A 15865-nucleotide genomic window follows, 5' to 3' on the forward strand; every position below is an offset into this window, starting at 1 on the left:
TTTTCCTCTGGAGTTATTCCTTCTGGTGCTCATGTGAATGAAGCTTTAAAAGGCTAATTAGGTGAGCAGATTTAATTTCATCCCTTGGAACTCTTTGTCTTTTTTTTTTTTTTTTAACCCAGACAGCTTGTTCAATTTTTCCCTCCTAGAGCCTAGTTTTTAAAAACCTCTTAATTCATAGGATCTAATTATACAATCTTTAAAAAAAAAAACAAAAAAACCACCCTACAGGGAAATCAAAATGTCACATCACTGTGGCACAGTGGCTTGCAAAGAAAATTGGACAAGATCCCCAGGGAGAAAGCTCTCAGGTTGACACAAATAAATATAATGTTGTTCTAGGGATGCCAACAGAACAGAATAAAAAAAGGCAACCTGGCTGGAATTTTGTGCTTCTGGGCTGGTTGAAAAATCAAGTTGTCCGGGGGGCTAGCATAGAAGCTTTGTGGAGGAAGCACACACACAAGCTGTTCTTTTATGGATCTCGCATAGATTTGGGAAATGATGTTGTGATTTCCCAACCACAGGGTCTAATTTCAAGATAGAAGCCCTAATTCAAAATTGCAGCTAAAAATATCCCCCCTTTTTCCAGTGGGAGATAATTATAACCCAGCCTAGAACAAAAAAATGAACCAAAGCAGAGGTCTGTGAGAATATTTTAATGACCCTGAAGAAGAAAACTCTCATAGAAGTAGAGTAAGTTTAAAGTCAAAAGTCGTAAGAGAATTATTTCCCGCTCAGTCAAAAATATTTATCATTAATTCACCAAAGTACCACGGTTGGTACAAAAGTAATGTTGCCTATTTTTTTTTTTTTAATTTCCAATCTAGTGCCACATAATGTTGCAAGTTTAACTGGGTGATCACTAGATGTGTTTAGTTTCACCATAAGGAGTGGCAATGCAATATGTTATGTGAGTGTGGTGCAATTCAAAATGGCGGCTAGATACTAGTATAAAACAATGGCCATGATTAAATTCCTCACCACAGAAATCTGTCCAGTTGAGATCCATACTCCAAAATGTGTAAGGTGACAATATCATTGACGTCAGCACAGTCTGAGACACTTCAAGAGTGGAGAAGAAAACACTGCTGACAAGTGGCGGCAGTGACAGAAGATAAGAGTCAAACTGATGCATTTATCAAAGAAGACTGGCGCATCATAGCACCCGAACTGTATGATGCAGTGAGCATTGGAAAAACCAGCTGTCAGGACCATCACTAAGGAGCTTGACTACAGAAAGGTTTGTGCTCAGTGGGACCTCAAAATGCCAATGGTAATGTCAATTCAATTAGATCACAGCCCTTTGTTATATGTGTGTATCTGAAACATCTACCGTTCTGAACGGATGTGGCGCACTCACCTGACATACCGCATTGCCACTCTGTATGGTGAAACTAAACACATCTAAGGACCACCCAGTCAAACTCACAACATTATGCAGCGCCAGATTTCAAATGAAAAAGGAGGCATTACTTTTGAGTATTTTTCTACTCAGTGATTTGACCAATTACCTTATTCCCATATGGTCCACTGACTGATCCTTGTCTATATTCTCTATTGCAATGGGTCTCACACATTTAGCACCGGGACCCACTTTTTAGAATGTCTAGACCCACCGGAAGTGATGTCATGATCAGAAGTGACATCATCAAGCAGGAAAATTTTTAACAATCCTAGGCTGCAAACCTACCCACACTTACCCAGGAGTAAGTTCCATTTACTGTCATTGTTAAAAGAATATACAAAAATACAGGTCTGTAACATATCCCCAAATACAGTCACATGCCATGGGAGCATAAAGTCTAATAATAAAATATTGAAATGAATGGGGCCCCACCTGAAATTGGCTCGCAACCCACCTAATGGGTTCCGACCCACAGTTTGAGAGACACTGCTCTAATCCTGCCAGGAGCAAGGCTGATTGTTCCCTCCGAGTTTTGTTGTTTTGTTTTGGTCAAGCTGCACACTTTGGGTGAGTAAATGGCCTTTGCTCTGAGCTTGACTCCTTGAGGAGCAGCTTTGGGAGTCACACTTGGATCTGCCAGATGATGATGATGATGATGATGATGATGATGATGATGATGATGATGATAATAATAATAATAATAATAATAATAATAATAATAATAATAATAATAATAATACAGGTATTTATATACCGCCTTTCTTGGTCTTCAGATTTCTCCTCAGACTTTAATTCAAGGCGGTTTACATAGGCAGGCAATACTAAATCCCAATAGGGATTTTTTACAATTGAAGAAGGTTCTGTCTTTCAAGGACCACAACATTTCAGATGGATCTTTTAATGATCTGGTATCACATTCTGGCCTCCATTTTCCTGGCACACAGGCTGACAGCAGCCAAAGAGCAGGCGGAATAACTCAGCATAACTCAGCTAGGCTTGTCAGCTGCTTCAAGGTCTCGCCATTCATGCTGCCGGTGGCCTCGAACTGGCGACCTTTGGATGTTATCTTCAGTAGACTTCAGGTCTACCCTCTAGACCAGACCTCCTGCCTCCTGATGCCTCCTTCGGATGTTATCTTCAGTAGACTTCAGGTCTACCCTCTAGACCAGACCTCCTGCCTCCTGCCTTAGTGACTCATAAGCGGCAATAGGGAGAGGAGGAGCAAGTGTGTCCCCCCCATTACTGAACTCATTGCTGAGTCATAAACTGGAAATAAAAATAAGGTTGCAATCCTAGGCATGCTTAGCTGGTTGTTAACACCATGAAAAACAATTCAGAGAAAAGGAATATGCTTTGGATGGAAGGGTTAATGTGAAACCCATTATGATTGCTTCTCTTTTAGGTATCTAACATGGAGGTGAACATTCTCACCCACCCCAGGAAATGCACTTGGCCCTGTCTGTGCCCCTCTTCCATCTCTCTATTCTTGTGCTTCTGCTGCACTTACCATTCCAAGGGTCAGAAGACCATGAAGGAGCCTGGGAGAGTGGCGGGCTTAGGCATGCCTTTCCTCTCCTCCTTTGTGCATTAGAGGAGGAAGTTGACTTTAAATAAACTTCAGCTCCATGTGTCATCTGAACAGTTCCAGATCCTGGTTTGGGAACACAAAACACAGGAAGCAGGCTTTGGCTTCAGAACCCTATGCTTTTTTGTGCATACACAAATCTATTAAAGACTCACTCCTTTAAAATACATACAATATATCAAGGTTTAAAAAAAAAAAAATCAGGCGATGGCCTATACATCTAAGTGGTCAGGGGACCACACCTCTGTTCATCCAGTCATCTTTATTGCTCCTCCTCCCACTCCTGGGATTGGGAAAAAAGGGGGTATGTACTAGAAGAGGACATATGGTTGACAGGATGGTGTTGGAGATGCTTTATCCCACTACCCTCCTCTCCCTCATACTTCCTCTTTAGCTTCATCTCTCTCTTCCTTTTCTACATTAGTCTGTGGAACTCCTTGCCACAGGAAGTAGTGATGGCATGTTGCCAAGATGCCTTTAAGAGGGGACTGGAAATTTTCTGGAGGAAAATTTCATTGTGGGTTACAAGTCATGGTAGGTATGTGCAAGCTCCTGGTTTTAGAGGTAGGCTGACTCTGATTGCCAGATGCAGGGGCGGGCACCAGGACACAGGTTGTGTCTTGTTGCCTTGTGTGCTCCCTGAAGCATTTGGTGGGCCACTGTGAGATACAGGATGCTGGACTGGATGGGCCTTTGGCCTGATCCAGTGGGGCTCTTCTTATGTTCTTAATCCAGGGAGTAGATGGAGCAAAGCAGAGACTTGCTTGTCACCAGAGGTGGGGCATAAGTACATAAGAGCACTGCTGAATCAGGTCAAAGTCCCATCTGGTCCAGCTTCCTGTATCTCAGAGTGGCTTACCACATTCTTCTGGGAGCACTCAAGCCAGCAGGGTATCCTGTTGCCACTCCCTTGCATCTGGCATTCAGAGACTTGAATGTCTAAAACCCTCTGAAACCTGGAGGTTGCACATTGTCATCATGGCTAGTAGCCTGTGATGGATTTTTCCTCCATAAATCTGTCCAATCCCCTTTTAAGTGCGTCTAGGCCAGGTGCCATCACCACATCCTGTGGCAAGGAGTTCCACACATCGATTACTCTCTGGGTAAAGAAATATTTCCTTTTGTCTGTACTGACTTTCTATCTCACAGCACAATCCTAACCCTACGCTGGTATAGCCAGGCCACATGGCCAGTGCTGTATCCAACGCAGAGTTGGAGCAGGCTATAAGTCATCTAAGGGCAAGGGGATATTTTTCCCCTTATCCCATGTTGAGCCCCAGCTTGCCCTTTGGGACTACTCAGATCTTCAGATCTGCGCCACCTATTTAGCGAAGTCGTGCACTTCTGAAACACAGACAGAGAGGCTATGGCAGCAGGTTGAGGAAGGAAGGTCCACAAACTAAGGTATGTCAGGAGGGCAGGAGGAATGGGGCAGGGGGGAGAGTGGGTGATAGAGGAAGGAGGTGTTTCACCCAGTGTGGGTGACTTGCGCTGGCTGATATCCACTCCAATAGTAGCACGCACACCTCCTCAAACTTGAGACAGACTTGAGACAGCTAAAGAACTGGTGCAGGTATGAGGAGACCCATGGACCATGGCACACTGGAGTAGGGTAAGTAGAACTTTGCCCTACTTCCCCCTCCCAACAGGATAGAGCTCCAGCCTCCTTGGCAGGGTTGCATCAGTGGGGGTGGGGGTGGGGGGGTAAAAGGATAGGGTTGTAAGTTGCTCTGATATTAGCTGGTTAATGTTTTGTGAATTGTATTAAGTGGGAACAGAAGTTGCCTTTGCAATTCAAGAGAGATGGAAGGGCCAAGGAGTGTTTTGTCTGCAGCCAAAATTCCTCCCATTGTCATTGAGTGACATCAGCAAACCCATCTGGAAATTAAGGAATACCAGATTTAGGCAGTAGTCCTAAGCATGCTTACCGGAGAGTGAGTACCATTGAACACAGTGGCACTTTGCAGTGATGACATTTGAGGCCTACACTCTGTGTGTGTCTGTGCGTGCAGGAGTGTGCACTATCTTTAATCTTCCCAATCCAGTGGTGTTTGGGGAAAGGAGGCCATAGCTTGGTGAAATAGCACAGACTTTGCACGCAGAAGGTCCCAGGTTCAAATTCCTGGCATCTCCAGATTGGGCACAGAAAGGGTTCTGGAGAGCTGCGGCTAGCCAGGGTAAACAAACCCAGCAGGACTAATACAGTGGGCAGCCTAATTTGCCCAGGGTTCCATTGACGTGCAAGGCCAGCTCTCTAAAATGTAATTCATTCAGAACTCATAGTGGGGAGGTGCCCACTGGCTTCTGGCCACCCCTGATCCAACTGCTGCACAGGTGAGTGAACAGATGTCTGTGCAACCCTCTAATGCATGTGAAAATCTGTGATTTGGGGGAACTCACAGAACAATACCACAAGAAAAGCTATGGAACAGGTAATCTGTGACCTCTCCTAACACAGAGAGATGTGATTAGGATAAGGCAATAAATATTCCCATATGTGTTGAAAAGTACCTTTGTAATGTCTTGACAGTATACCAGCTAACAATCCTCAGAATGAGTTTCTGACTTAGTTGAAAGTTCACCCTCTAGTAGTCCCTCATAAGGGAGAGAGTAGAAGTAAAGAAAAATCCAGTAGTCTTTCTGTTAGCAAAGCAAGACTGGTTTTTAAATGGAGCACCAGAAAAAAGTAGCAGTTGCTTTCAGGGTTACTCTGCCCCATCCTCACAGACTGAGAAATTCGGATGCACATGAATGATTAGACACCCTGCTTCCATTGACTCATGTCCTTAAACAAATCACATCCTCTCACCTGTCTAGAAAAATGGACATAAGAGCAACCTATTCTGAGGATCACCTAAAGATGCAAAATGCATGGTCAAAAACAGCTGCTGGAAAAATGTTTAATACTTGATCTTCACAGCCTTGATCTTTGTAGCCATTCAGGAGCTCAGAAAAATTAGTCTTTCATTTGAAATACAGGAGAATCACCATCTTTCATTACATCTGACATAAAGCTGCTTTACTGAGCAGACTCAGGCTTCCTGAACCAGTTCAACAGGTTAGTTTTCCCAAACTACATTTATCTGGTGTTTATAGCCTGGTCTTGTCTTGTCTAATGAAGAACACACTAGAATAGAAACTACATTTACTCTTTTATTTTTAAAGAGAGATGCCTATCCTCAGCTCAGGCACATACAACTCCATTCTAAGCACCAGAGACGTAGTTTAGGGCATGTGGTGCTGCAGGACACCTCCTACAGCAGGAGCAGTGATGTCACCAAAAGAAGCACTCAGGTGCTGCTTTAGGACCTTAGTCCAAAAGAATCATCTGGCTCAACAGTAGGCAAACTGAGAAACTTGCCTAGGGACATATGAATACCTTGGCCATTGTCTTTCCCATAGGGTGCTTGAAACAGTATAGAGCTTATATTTAGTGGTGTTTGAGTAAGATAGGCTGTAATCCTAAACCTTACTGGACACAAGGGGCTTAATTCTGAGTAAATAACACTGTTTTCAAACACCTCTACTCATGTTACATGAAGGCTCCAATCCCATAAAATTTACCTGGGACTAAGTCCTACTGAACACAATGGGACTTAATTATGAGTCAACATGCATAGGATTTTTATACATTTTTAAACTATTCTAACTCCAAGAGTTTGGGCTAAATGAGCTTGAAGAACTTTAAATGAAGTATAATGCCTTTCAAGGAAGAATAAGTGGCCGGAGAAGAACATGGTCCAATTAAGACATTTAAAGTTCTTTTTTGGTGGTGGGGGAAATAGTTCCTGCAGGGCATAGCATCAGGGTGATATCAAAATCTATCACAATGTCGTATTTACTCAGAAGTCAATCTCTGTGCATTAAAGGGAATTCATTTCCTAGTAGCTATGCCTAGGAAATACTTAGGTTTAGAAAGAGGTCTACACTCCCAATCAATTTGAAACATGCATTCTGAAAACATCTAGTTACAGTAGTAATGGCAACTCAAGGTCAGGAAAAGACTATGGGTTTAGAATAGCTGTGTGGATAGTGATTGCTGCATTTTGAGAAGGGACAAAGACCTACCACTTGTAAGAAAATTGGTGGAAGAAAAGATGGGGACTTGTTGAGATATTCATGCTCACTCTTTTTTTAAAATCAAAAGATATAAATTCATAGAAAAATGGGTTCCCTTTGTGAACAGTACCTCTCAGGATGTTATATCAACTGCTTTCATTTCTGTGCAGAAAAAAAAGATTGCTTCCCACTTGTGCTTACCTGCTTAAATTTTTTTATGTATAAATAATTTCTTTTAAGGGCTAGACCAGTGATTTTCAGCCTTTTTTATCTTGTGGCACACTGGCAAGGCACTAAAATGGTCAAGGCACACCATCAGCTTTTTGACAATTGACAAGGCACACTTGTGCTGTCAGTGGGGGCTCACATCCCCCAATGGTCCTATTGATAAATGACCCTCTCCCAAATTCCCACAGCACACCTGGGACCATTCACGGAACACTAGTGTGCTACAGCACAGCAGTTGAAAATGGCTGGGCTAGACTAATCTTTGCTAAATCATAAACACGCAATACCTTCTTAGCCTCAGTCAATCTCATCCCTTCCCATCCTCCCCTCCGTAAAATGAGAACATAGAATAACTGCATGTATGCTTTCCAAAGGGAAATGCTTTACACACTGAAGTTAGTTCTCACATGCATTGCACATGGGAAGTTTTGCTCATGTGATCCTCTAATCTAGAGATCCAAAGCAAATCTGTAGTGGCAGAGCTCAGAGGGAGGTTGAGTACCTCTGAGACAATTAAGCATTAAGAGGAAGTTAGTGTAGTTATTTCATACATATATGAACTGATTCATAAACTAGTCTTCCCAAATGGACTATAATATACATCTACACTTAGGAATTGGAGAGCTGCAATTTTACTTCAAGCTACAAAGATCCAGCCTCAAATCTTCAGCACTGAAACTTGTTGGGTGCCTGAGTCTGTCCAGCTCTTTAGTTTACCTACCACTGTTGTGATGGAGGGTTAAGAAGAAGACCATCTATCAAGTTCCATGGGTGGGACAGAACTGCAGCAAAAGAGGTAGAAATTAATGGGGGAACTAACTATCTTTAGAAAAAGTAATCTGGTTGCAACTCTCAGCAAGTTTCAGTTGTCTCAGATAGCACTTTAGCAGAAGACACCTCTGCTGGATTAGAAGAGTGGGACAAAGTAGATGGGAAAATGTGAAAAGGAAAGTGGTGGGCTGGAGAGACTCCCATCCCTCTCCTCACCCCACTGTCTCTCGCTTGGTCCCCCTCCTCCAATCCAGAGAGCTGTAGAAGGCTAGAACATGAGCAGGGGTGTAGTATTTGGACCACTGCTTCAGGAAGTCCTGGGCCAGCCCTGCCTGCTTGCAAAGCAGGTATTCTACCCCTGAGCTATACCCCCACCCCAAATACTTGCTAACTCTAGATGTTACCACTGCTATCATGCTTGACTATGTAGCACTGCCTATATATTGACAGTAACCAGCTATTCAAGTTACGAATCCCTCTTTCAAAGCCCAGAACACGAAAGGAAAACAGGATTTAGCACATTACAATTTAGGGCAAATATTTTATTTATCTAGAAACGCAAAATAAAATCATTTCTTTTAAAAAAAGACAATAAAACAAGGTATTTAAATAAAAACAACTTGAGCGTTTGTGAAATGTTATGGCACAAAAGTTCAATAAAGATCATAAATCCAGTTGCCACAACTTCTAAGCATTATTTGTTGCAGGTTTTTTAAAATTTTCTATAAAGATTTTATTAAAGATATTTACAGGTCATTGGGGGCTGTGTGTAAATATATCTACAGCAGATCTGGTCAATTGGTATTATGTCCTTAAGAGGTTTTAAATACAAAAACAAGTAAAAAACAAAAGAGGAGAGAATTCATCCCCACGGCATGAAGAGATGTCTGCCCAAACTTGATCAGTCTTGTTATAAGGCAGTTTTGAGGTTCTGGCCAGCCTTATATCAAAGTCAAGCCAAGGTTGTGTAGTTGTCAAGCATGCAATTGCAACAGTTCCACCTTTCAGGACCTAGTCAAGTCCATGAGTCCATTTCCTTTGTGTTAGAAGCACTGAACTCATCACCAAGGTCCACCAGCTGGACTGGTTCTAGTTCCAATCTATATATGCCCCCTCCCAATGTTTGTGGGCTTTGCTTTTTTAAACACAAGAGTTCCTTAACTGCTGAAGTTTGCTTTTCAACTGTTCCCGACGCCGCCTCAGCTGTTCTTTCTCTGCTATCAATCTGTGTTCATCGGACTGGATGGATAGGACGTATTCTGTGGCCTTTTTCAGGATGACAACTTTGGGGGCCTTCTCGTTGTTGGCCACTTCTGGAATCTGATCACGCAACGCAAAGAAGCTCAACTTGAGCTCGTTCCGCCTCTGGCGCTCCAAGACGTTGTGTGTTCGCCTCTTGTCGTTCTCTTCAGAATCTGACGTGCGTGGACTTGAACATTTGCGGTTGTTACTGATTTGTTTGAGAACTCTGCCACTGTCCAACTTTAGCCTTTTGGCTGAGGAATGCTCAATTCTGGTGGAGGGAGAAGCAGCATAATTATGCTGGTGGATGGGGACGTGACACCGCTTGAGGACCAGTGGGCTGTGGGGGGGCTTACTGTGTCCCCCTGATGAATGTGAACTGGATTCTGATTTCCTTGTTGCAGGCTGCCTTTTTTCTACAGTAACTACATCGATTTCTTCCTCCTCCTCCTCCTGTTCTTCTTCTGGAAGAAAAAAAAACCAGACATGTTGTTTGTCCTCCCACAATTGATACATTATTCTGTTTTAAAAGCTTATTTACTGTTATAAGGACATCCCCTGACCTTAAACCAAATTGTAATTTCTGAAAGTTGAACTTCTCTAGAGGAGGGAGGCTATAGCTTGTTATGCAACAGAAGTACGGCTGCAGTTCTACAGTGGATGACTCCTCAAAGGGCTGTTAACTAATCCAGACTCCCAGTTCTCAAGATGTTGAAATTGCAGGATTGTGCAACTTTCAACAGCAGTCTAATAAAGACAGCAGGCACAGACCTAGGCTGGTTCAAAGACAAGGTGCTTTTACCCATAGCAGCAGCTCTGATCCTAGGCACTTGCAGGCTTGTGACTAAGACAACTGCCAATATGGATGGGAAGCAATGCCCTCAAGTGCCAGTTGCTGCTGGCCAGGCCTGCACCTGCTCTGCTCACACATCACATTTATCTAGACAGCTACATACTCAAGGGAACCACTTGCGTGCTGGTGAAGAGAAGCATTGTGGGAATCTGGCCCTAGCAGATGAAAGAGCTCAAGGTAACAGAATAGCAGCATTAGGAATTCTGGAACCACACCCAGAAGCTTACATAAATACTTAAGCTTTGATTTTAAGAAAATCTTTAGAAGTTTCTCCTCCCTGTTTCATTAATAGCCTCCTTTACATGCCCCTGCAGCCCTTTTACCCCAAATACCAACTGTCTTGGAAGACAGTTATACAGATCTGTGGGGAGTTGTCACTCCCTCTTCTCTCCAAGGCAAGGAGTATGTCTCCAAAATCCACCTTCTCCCAAACTCCATTCATTGCTCTCCATTTTCACCAGTCTCTCCCAGAAGCTACCTACCCTTCCCCACCAAATGCCAGGTTTGATTAAAGGACCACCAGCAAGTTTAAAACTCCCGCTCTGGAGACCTGGTTTGACCTGTTATGTAATTTAAGTAGCACAGTCTTTCCTCACTCCCTCCCTGGGCCACTTTTTCCAGGAAATCTAATTCGTGGGAAGCCCAGCTATGTGTGTAGCTAACGTGGCATTTAGAAAAAGAGAAGACAAGTACTAACAGGGGGAGGTGCTGAGGTACTGAAATATTTTTGGGGTTGAAGACACGTCCTTAAATGTTCATGCTAGCCAGTTTGTGGCACAAGGAAAGACAAATTAGATCCTAGCAGAATCTTTTCTATCTCAAAGCACTGCACAAACATTTACACAGCCTCACTGTGACCCAAGTCAGAAAAGCTTTAGATTGTGTTTTCTTCACCTACCCCATCTGTTAGAGTCCTGATGCAGTGAATGGAAAGTGAGAGGTATGATACCCAAATATTTACAGAATAAGGGGAGATTAAATATCTGTTCTCAGATCAAACCCCTTATCAAATACTTCCTTCAAGGGGAATGTCATTTCTGATAACCAGAAAGTCATAAAACCATGGCTCCAGTTCATGCCCCAGTCAGCTTCCACCCTCTCCCATTAAGCCCAGATATTTGGATGGACTTCCAGGTCCAACACCCCCACTGCAGAATTCCCATCTGCACAAGCAGCAGAATTGGAGGAAAGAGAATCATTCTTTGGGAAGTGGGTGATTCAGAACTCTCTCCAGCTGCTCTAGTCAAGGCAGGAGAAGGTACTAAACCCCAGGGTTAATTTGGGGCCAGTGAACCCATTTCTGCCCAGCCCATAGGTGTACAAATTTGTTCCCTGTTGCATATATGCAATGTTGGGCAGAAATGGCTTGAAAGAATTTAGCAGCCCAGACCTTTGCCTGCACATTCACAACTATAGGTGAGTAAAGGGATCCTGGGCTTTACACACAAACACACACCTTCCTTTGGATTTTACCAGCCACTTAAGATGCCTGAACGTTTCAATGCGTCTCCTTTAGATGGCAGAGACTGGGAAGGGGGATGCATGGGCCACTGGCTGCAACGGGGAAAGGAGACTTTTTTGGGGGGGTGAAGATGCCTGAACATTTGGGGAAGTTTGGGAATTGCTTGGTTTTCCCAAACACTTAAAATGTAACAGTTTCCTAAACTTCCAGGCATCTCCCCCCCACCCAAGTCTCCTTTCCTGGTCCCAACTACTGTCCCATGAACCCCACTTCCCATTCCCTGCTGTCTAGAGGAAGCCCAGTGGGAACTGCCTGCTACTCACCTGAATCACTGCTAGTGCTGGGCGGCGTGTCCTGGCCCAGCAGGGGAGGTGGGCTGGCTGCGTCCTGGCCAGAGAGGTCCGTGGCCCTGGGGGCCTTGTCGCCACCCAGTGGGTAGGGGAAGACGACAGAGGGATCAATGCAGTCAGCGGCAGAGGCACCCAGCTCATGCAGGTAGGCACTGCCAGGTGGGGTGGCTGCAGTGGGCGAGGCAGGTGTCTGTGGCGAGGACTGCTGGAGCCGGGCAGAGATGGTAGTGCCCTCCTCTCGGCGGGCTGCCTGGTAGGAGGCGAGCTTCTGGGAGACCACACGCTGGAGCTTGGCGGCAGCAGAGCCCCCACTCCACATGCAGTCCTGGATGATGATGGACTTCACAAAGGCCTCGTCGTCGGGCTCGCAGATGAAGCTCTGGCTGACCATGTCACCACCCAGCAGTTCTGTCACCAGCTCCAGCTGCTCAGCACCCGTTGGCAGGCGGCGGCTGGGCGAGAGAGGCGGGGTGGGCAGCAACTCAAACTTCTTCCAGATGTCCTCCGAGGGCTGCAGCTCGCAACCCCGCTGCTGTGCTGAGGACGACAGGTAGAAGTTCTCCTCCTCCTCCTCAAAGTAGAAGTAGGGCTGCACCGAGTCGTAGTCATAGTCATAAGTCCGGCTGGGCAGGCTCGGCGCCGTCAGGGGCATCGTGGCGCCTGGGGGGACAAGCACCAGTTACTTCAGGGATCGGGCCCCACAACATGGCAGGGTCCACCCCAACCCCCCCCCCAAGTGACACCCCCAAATCCCACATCCCAGGCTGAGCATCACAACATCAGCTCCCCTGGAGTAACTACCCTGCTTCTACTCTCCTGAAGTAACTACCCCACTTCTACTCTCCTGGAGTAACTACTCCACTTCTACTGCAGAGGACAAGAACACACTGCCTGCGAGTTGGAGCAACACTGACCCACATCAGGAGTGTGGCGCATGTTCAGGAGGAACTAGGGCCCAATCCTATTCACATTTGCTTCGGGAGTAATCCCCACTGACTACAATGGGGCTTACTCCTGAGTAGACACGCATAGGATTGGACTCTTGAGGCTGCAACCCTATGCACACTTTCCTGGTAGTAAACCGCATTGACTATAATGGGATTTCCGAGTAGATACGCATAAGCTACAACCCTATACACACTTTCCTGTGAGTAAGCCCCGTTTAACACGATCAGACTTACTTCCGAGTAGACACGCATAGGATTGGGCTCTAACCCACATCAAGTCACGTCCAGTTACTCCACTTGGCCGGAGCGGTCGGGACAGGCGTGGCTGGAACACCCAAGACGGGCCAGCCCCACAAGCTAGCAAAAGGGAGAGTCGCCGCCCTCCGCCAAGTGGCTCTCCGGCTGCTCCAAGCGCTGCAGCCCCGCTCGACAGGGACCCGGGGCCGATCTTAAGCGCACCCTCTGCCGCCTCTCTCGGCATGCGCAGCCCCACCGGCCAGCCCTCCTTTCCGAGGAAGAACTTGCGCCCCCCCCGAAAGACGTCCTCAAGGCAGCCCCTCCAGCGGGGCGCCCCAAAATGGGACACTGCGGGAGGGACCAGCGATCGCTCCCCAGCCCACCCTCCGCGGCATCTGCCCGGCGTGAGGCTGCGGGCACTGCTGCCTCTCCCTGCCCCCCAGCATCTGGATTCGAACCGGGAGCCACCTTAAGAACCTAGAGCGCCTCCCCCGGAGGCTCCCCGGGATCCAGCCTCGCCTCCGCGCCCCCTCCGGCTCCCCGCCCCTCTGGCTGGCCGGCAGCCGCAGCGAGGTAGTGACCCCAGTCCCACTGGGGGATCCACCACCCCGGGGCAGCACCCGCCAGGGAGGGGAGAGCCGCCGTCCCGGGGCAGACAGCCTGCCTCTGCGGCGCTGCCCCTTCCCCCGGTGCGCAAGACGCGTCCGGAGCCAGGCTCGTTTGCAGGCGAGGAGCCCCTCCAGCCGCCCCCCGTCCCGCGCACTCCACCTGCCCCCGGCCGTCGCGGGGACCCCGATCCCCCTCCGCGCTGCTCCTCCGCACTCCCGGAGAGGCGAGCCGCAGTGACACCGGAGCGGCGCCGCGTCCTCACCGCGGGACGCCCGCAGGGAAGCTGAGCGCCGGCTCTTCCCGGGAGAGGCAGGCAGGCTGGCTGGCCGGCCGGCTGCAGACCCCGCGCAGGAGAAGCCCGCACTCACCGGCTCCTCCCGGGTCTTCCCGCTGGCTGTCAAGCCCCGCGCAGGAGAGGCGGGCGGGCGGGCAAGGAGAGGTCCTCGGAGGCGGCGAGCGCAGCGCGCGCTCCAGTCCCGGCAGGAGAGCGCTGCAATTGTAAGTCCCACGGCCGGCCGGCTGGCTGGGCGTCCCAGTGCAGGAGGGAGGGAGGGAGGGAGGAAGGGGCTGGGGGGCTGCTGCTGTTGCCGCCGCCCCTCCTTACTGCAGCCTGTCAGCGGGCAGGGCTGGGGGCGGTGGGCGTCCTGCTGCTGTTACTGCTCGCTGCGCTCCTCTCTCCCAGCGCCCTCCCCAGCCAAGTGCAGCGCTGACTTGCTTCAGTAGGGCCTTTTATAGATGCTGGCAGAGGGCGGGGCCTCGCCACCCAGTTCCCGCCAAATATGCTTTGCATAGGGACGGGGGGGAGGGGGAGGGAGCGCAGTGCAGCTGACTGGCCCCCCCCCTGCGCGCGCACTCAACACACACACCCCCTCCCTGGGACTCTGCTGCTGCTGCTGCGCTGGGAGGCTGGAGGGGAGAGGACAGGGTGGGTGGGGGGACAGGAGGAGCGCTCCGCACTGCGTTAAGGCGGCAGCGGTGCTACTACTGGCCGCCCCCCGCCAGCTTCCACGGGCGCCACCCACCCAGCAGCGGCGGAAGTAAACATAGTAAAAGAGCCGGGAGGGCGGAGGCGGCAGGGAGGGCTGGCTGGCTGGCTAGAGCGAAGGTCGCCCCCCGCCCCCTCCCCACACTGGCTGGCTGGCTGGCTGGCTGACAGACCTGCGAGCAGGACCCTCCTGGAAGGGGGCTGGGGGAGGCCGACTCGCGAGTAAATACGCGCGGGATTGGGGCCCCGCCACCCCCCCCCTTTTTAAATGGAAGGGAGGGTGCTTTCCACTGGCCACCGCGCAAGCGGCTAGTTCTCAAGAAGGCAGTGGCTTCTTGAAGGCAGGGACGGGGACTGCAATTCTAGCCGTGCTTACCTGGGAGTAAGCCCCCCATTGACTATAATGAGGCTTACTCCTGAGTACACACGCATAGGAGCGGGCTCTGAGGCTGCGATTCTATCCACGCTTTCCTGGGAGTAAGCCCCATTCATTATAATGGGACTTAGTTCTGAGTAGACATGCATAGGATGGGGCTCTCAGGCTGCAATCCTACGCACTTTCCTGGCAGTAAGCCAGTTCATTATAATGAGACTTACTTCTAAGAGGACAGGCATAGGATCGGGCTCTGACCTCCACGGGATGGCGTCTGCAGGGCAGGGCTTGGGCTAGGGCTGCGATCCTCGACACACTTTCCTGGGAGTAAGCCCTATAAAATACAATGGATCTTACTTCTGAGTAGACACGCACAGGATTGTGTCCTCGGGTGGCGATCCTGCGCGTGGTGCTCGCCTATCTTGAGAGGAAGTCCTGGGAGCGCTATGGGGCTACACAGGATCGCGCTGCGAGAACAGCCACTGGTGTTCTTCAGGCAGGGCAGAGAAGCGACCTTTTTTCTCCCCCATGTTAGGGGGTCGGGGTCCCCCAAGCATCCATGCGCCCACTCTTGCGCATGTTTACTCGAGAGCAAGGCCCGCGCTCCTTACTCCCAGGATTGGGGCGTAAGCTGGCAGCCTTAAAGTGGTCTGTGTGTAACAATCGGCACCGGCTTAAGTGGATTGTGGATCGCAGTGCGTGTAGAAAGCAGTGGGCCGCATAACGCTTACACAGAGAAGTAGGACTGCAATCCTA

General features: G+C 48.5%; 1 protein-coding gene across 3 annotated transcripts; it reads right to left on the reverse strand.

The window, feature by feature from the left end:
- Positions 1 to 8578: 8578 nt before the first annotated feature.
- Positions 8579 to 14435, reverse strand: MYC (MYC proto-oncogene, bHLH transcription factor). Of its 3 annotated transcripts, none has more exons than XM_066624877.1 (3): positions 14120 to 14435; positions 11932 to 12618; positions 8579 to 9754 (listed from the first exon to the last, which is right to left on the reverse strand). In XM_066624877.1, exons 2-3 carry the CDS (start codon positions 12608 to 12610, stop codon positions 9192 to 9194), a joined length of 1242 nt encoding a protein of 413 aa, XP_066480974.1. In that variant the 5' UTR covers positions 12611 to 12618; positions 14120 to 14435; the 3' UTR covers positions 8579 to 9191. The 3 variants fall into 3 exon arrangements, with proteins under 3 accessions (XP_066480974.1, XP_066480971.1, XP_066480972.1); XM_066624874.1 differs by having other exon boundaries at positions 8579 to 9757; XM_066624875.1 differs by lacking the exon at positions 14120 to 14435 and adding an exon at positions 14014 to 14065 and having other exon boundaries at positions 8579 to 9757.
- Between the last annotated feature and the right edge of the window lie 1430 nt (positions 14436 to 15865).

The sequence above is a fragment of the Tiliqua scincoides genome, chromosome 4 (assembly GCF_035046505.1).
Source record: "Tiliqua scincoides isolate rTilSci1 chromosome 4, rTilSci1.hap2, whole genome shotgun sequence".
In the NCBI taxonomy this organism is placed as follows: domain Eukaryota; kingdom Metazoa; phylum Chordata; class Lepidosauria; order Squamata; family Scincidae; genus Tiliqua; species Tiliqua scincoides.

Bases quoted from the DNA above. Each gene is read 5' to 3' on its own strand.
- MYC (XM_066624874.1), bottom strand. From the start codon at position 12,610: ATGCCCCTGACGGCGCCGAGCCTGCCCAGCCGGACTTATGACTATGAC. The intron at 9,758-11,931 runs GTGAGTAGCAGG...TTTTTCTTCCAG, and splicing joins CAGCACTAGCAGTGATTCAG to AAGAAGAACAGGAGGAGGAG.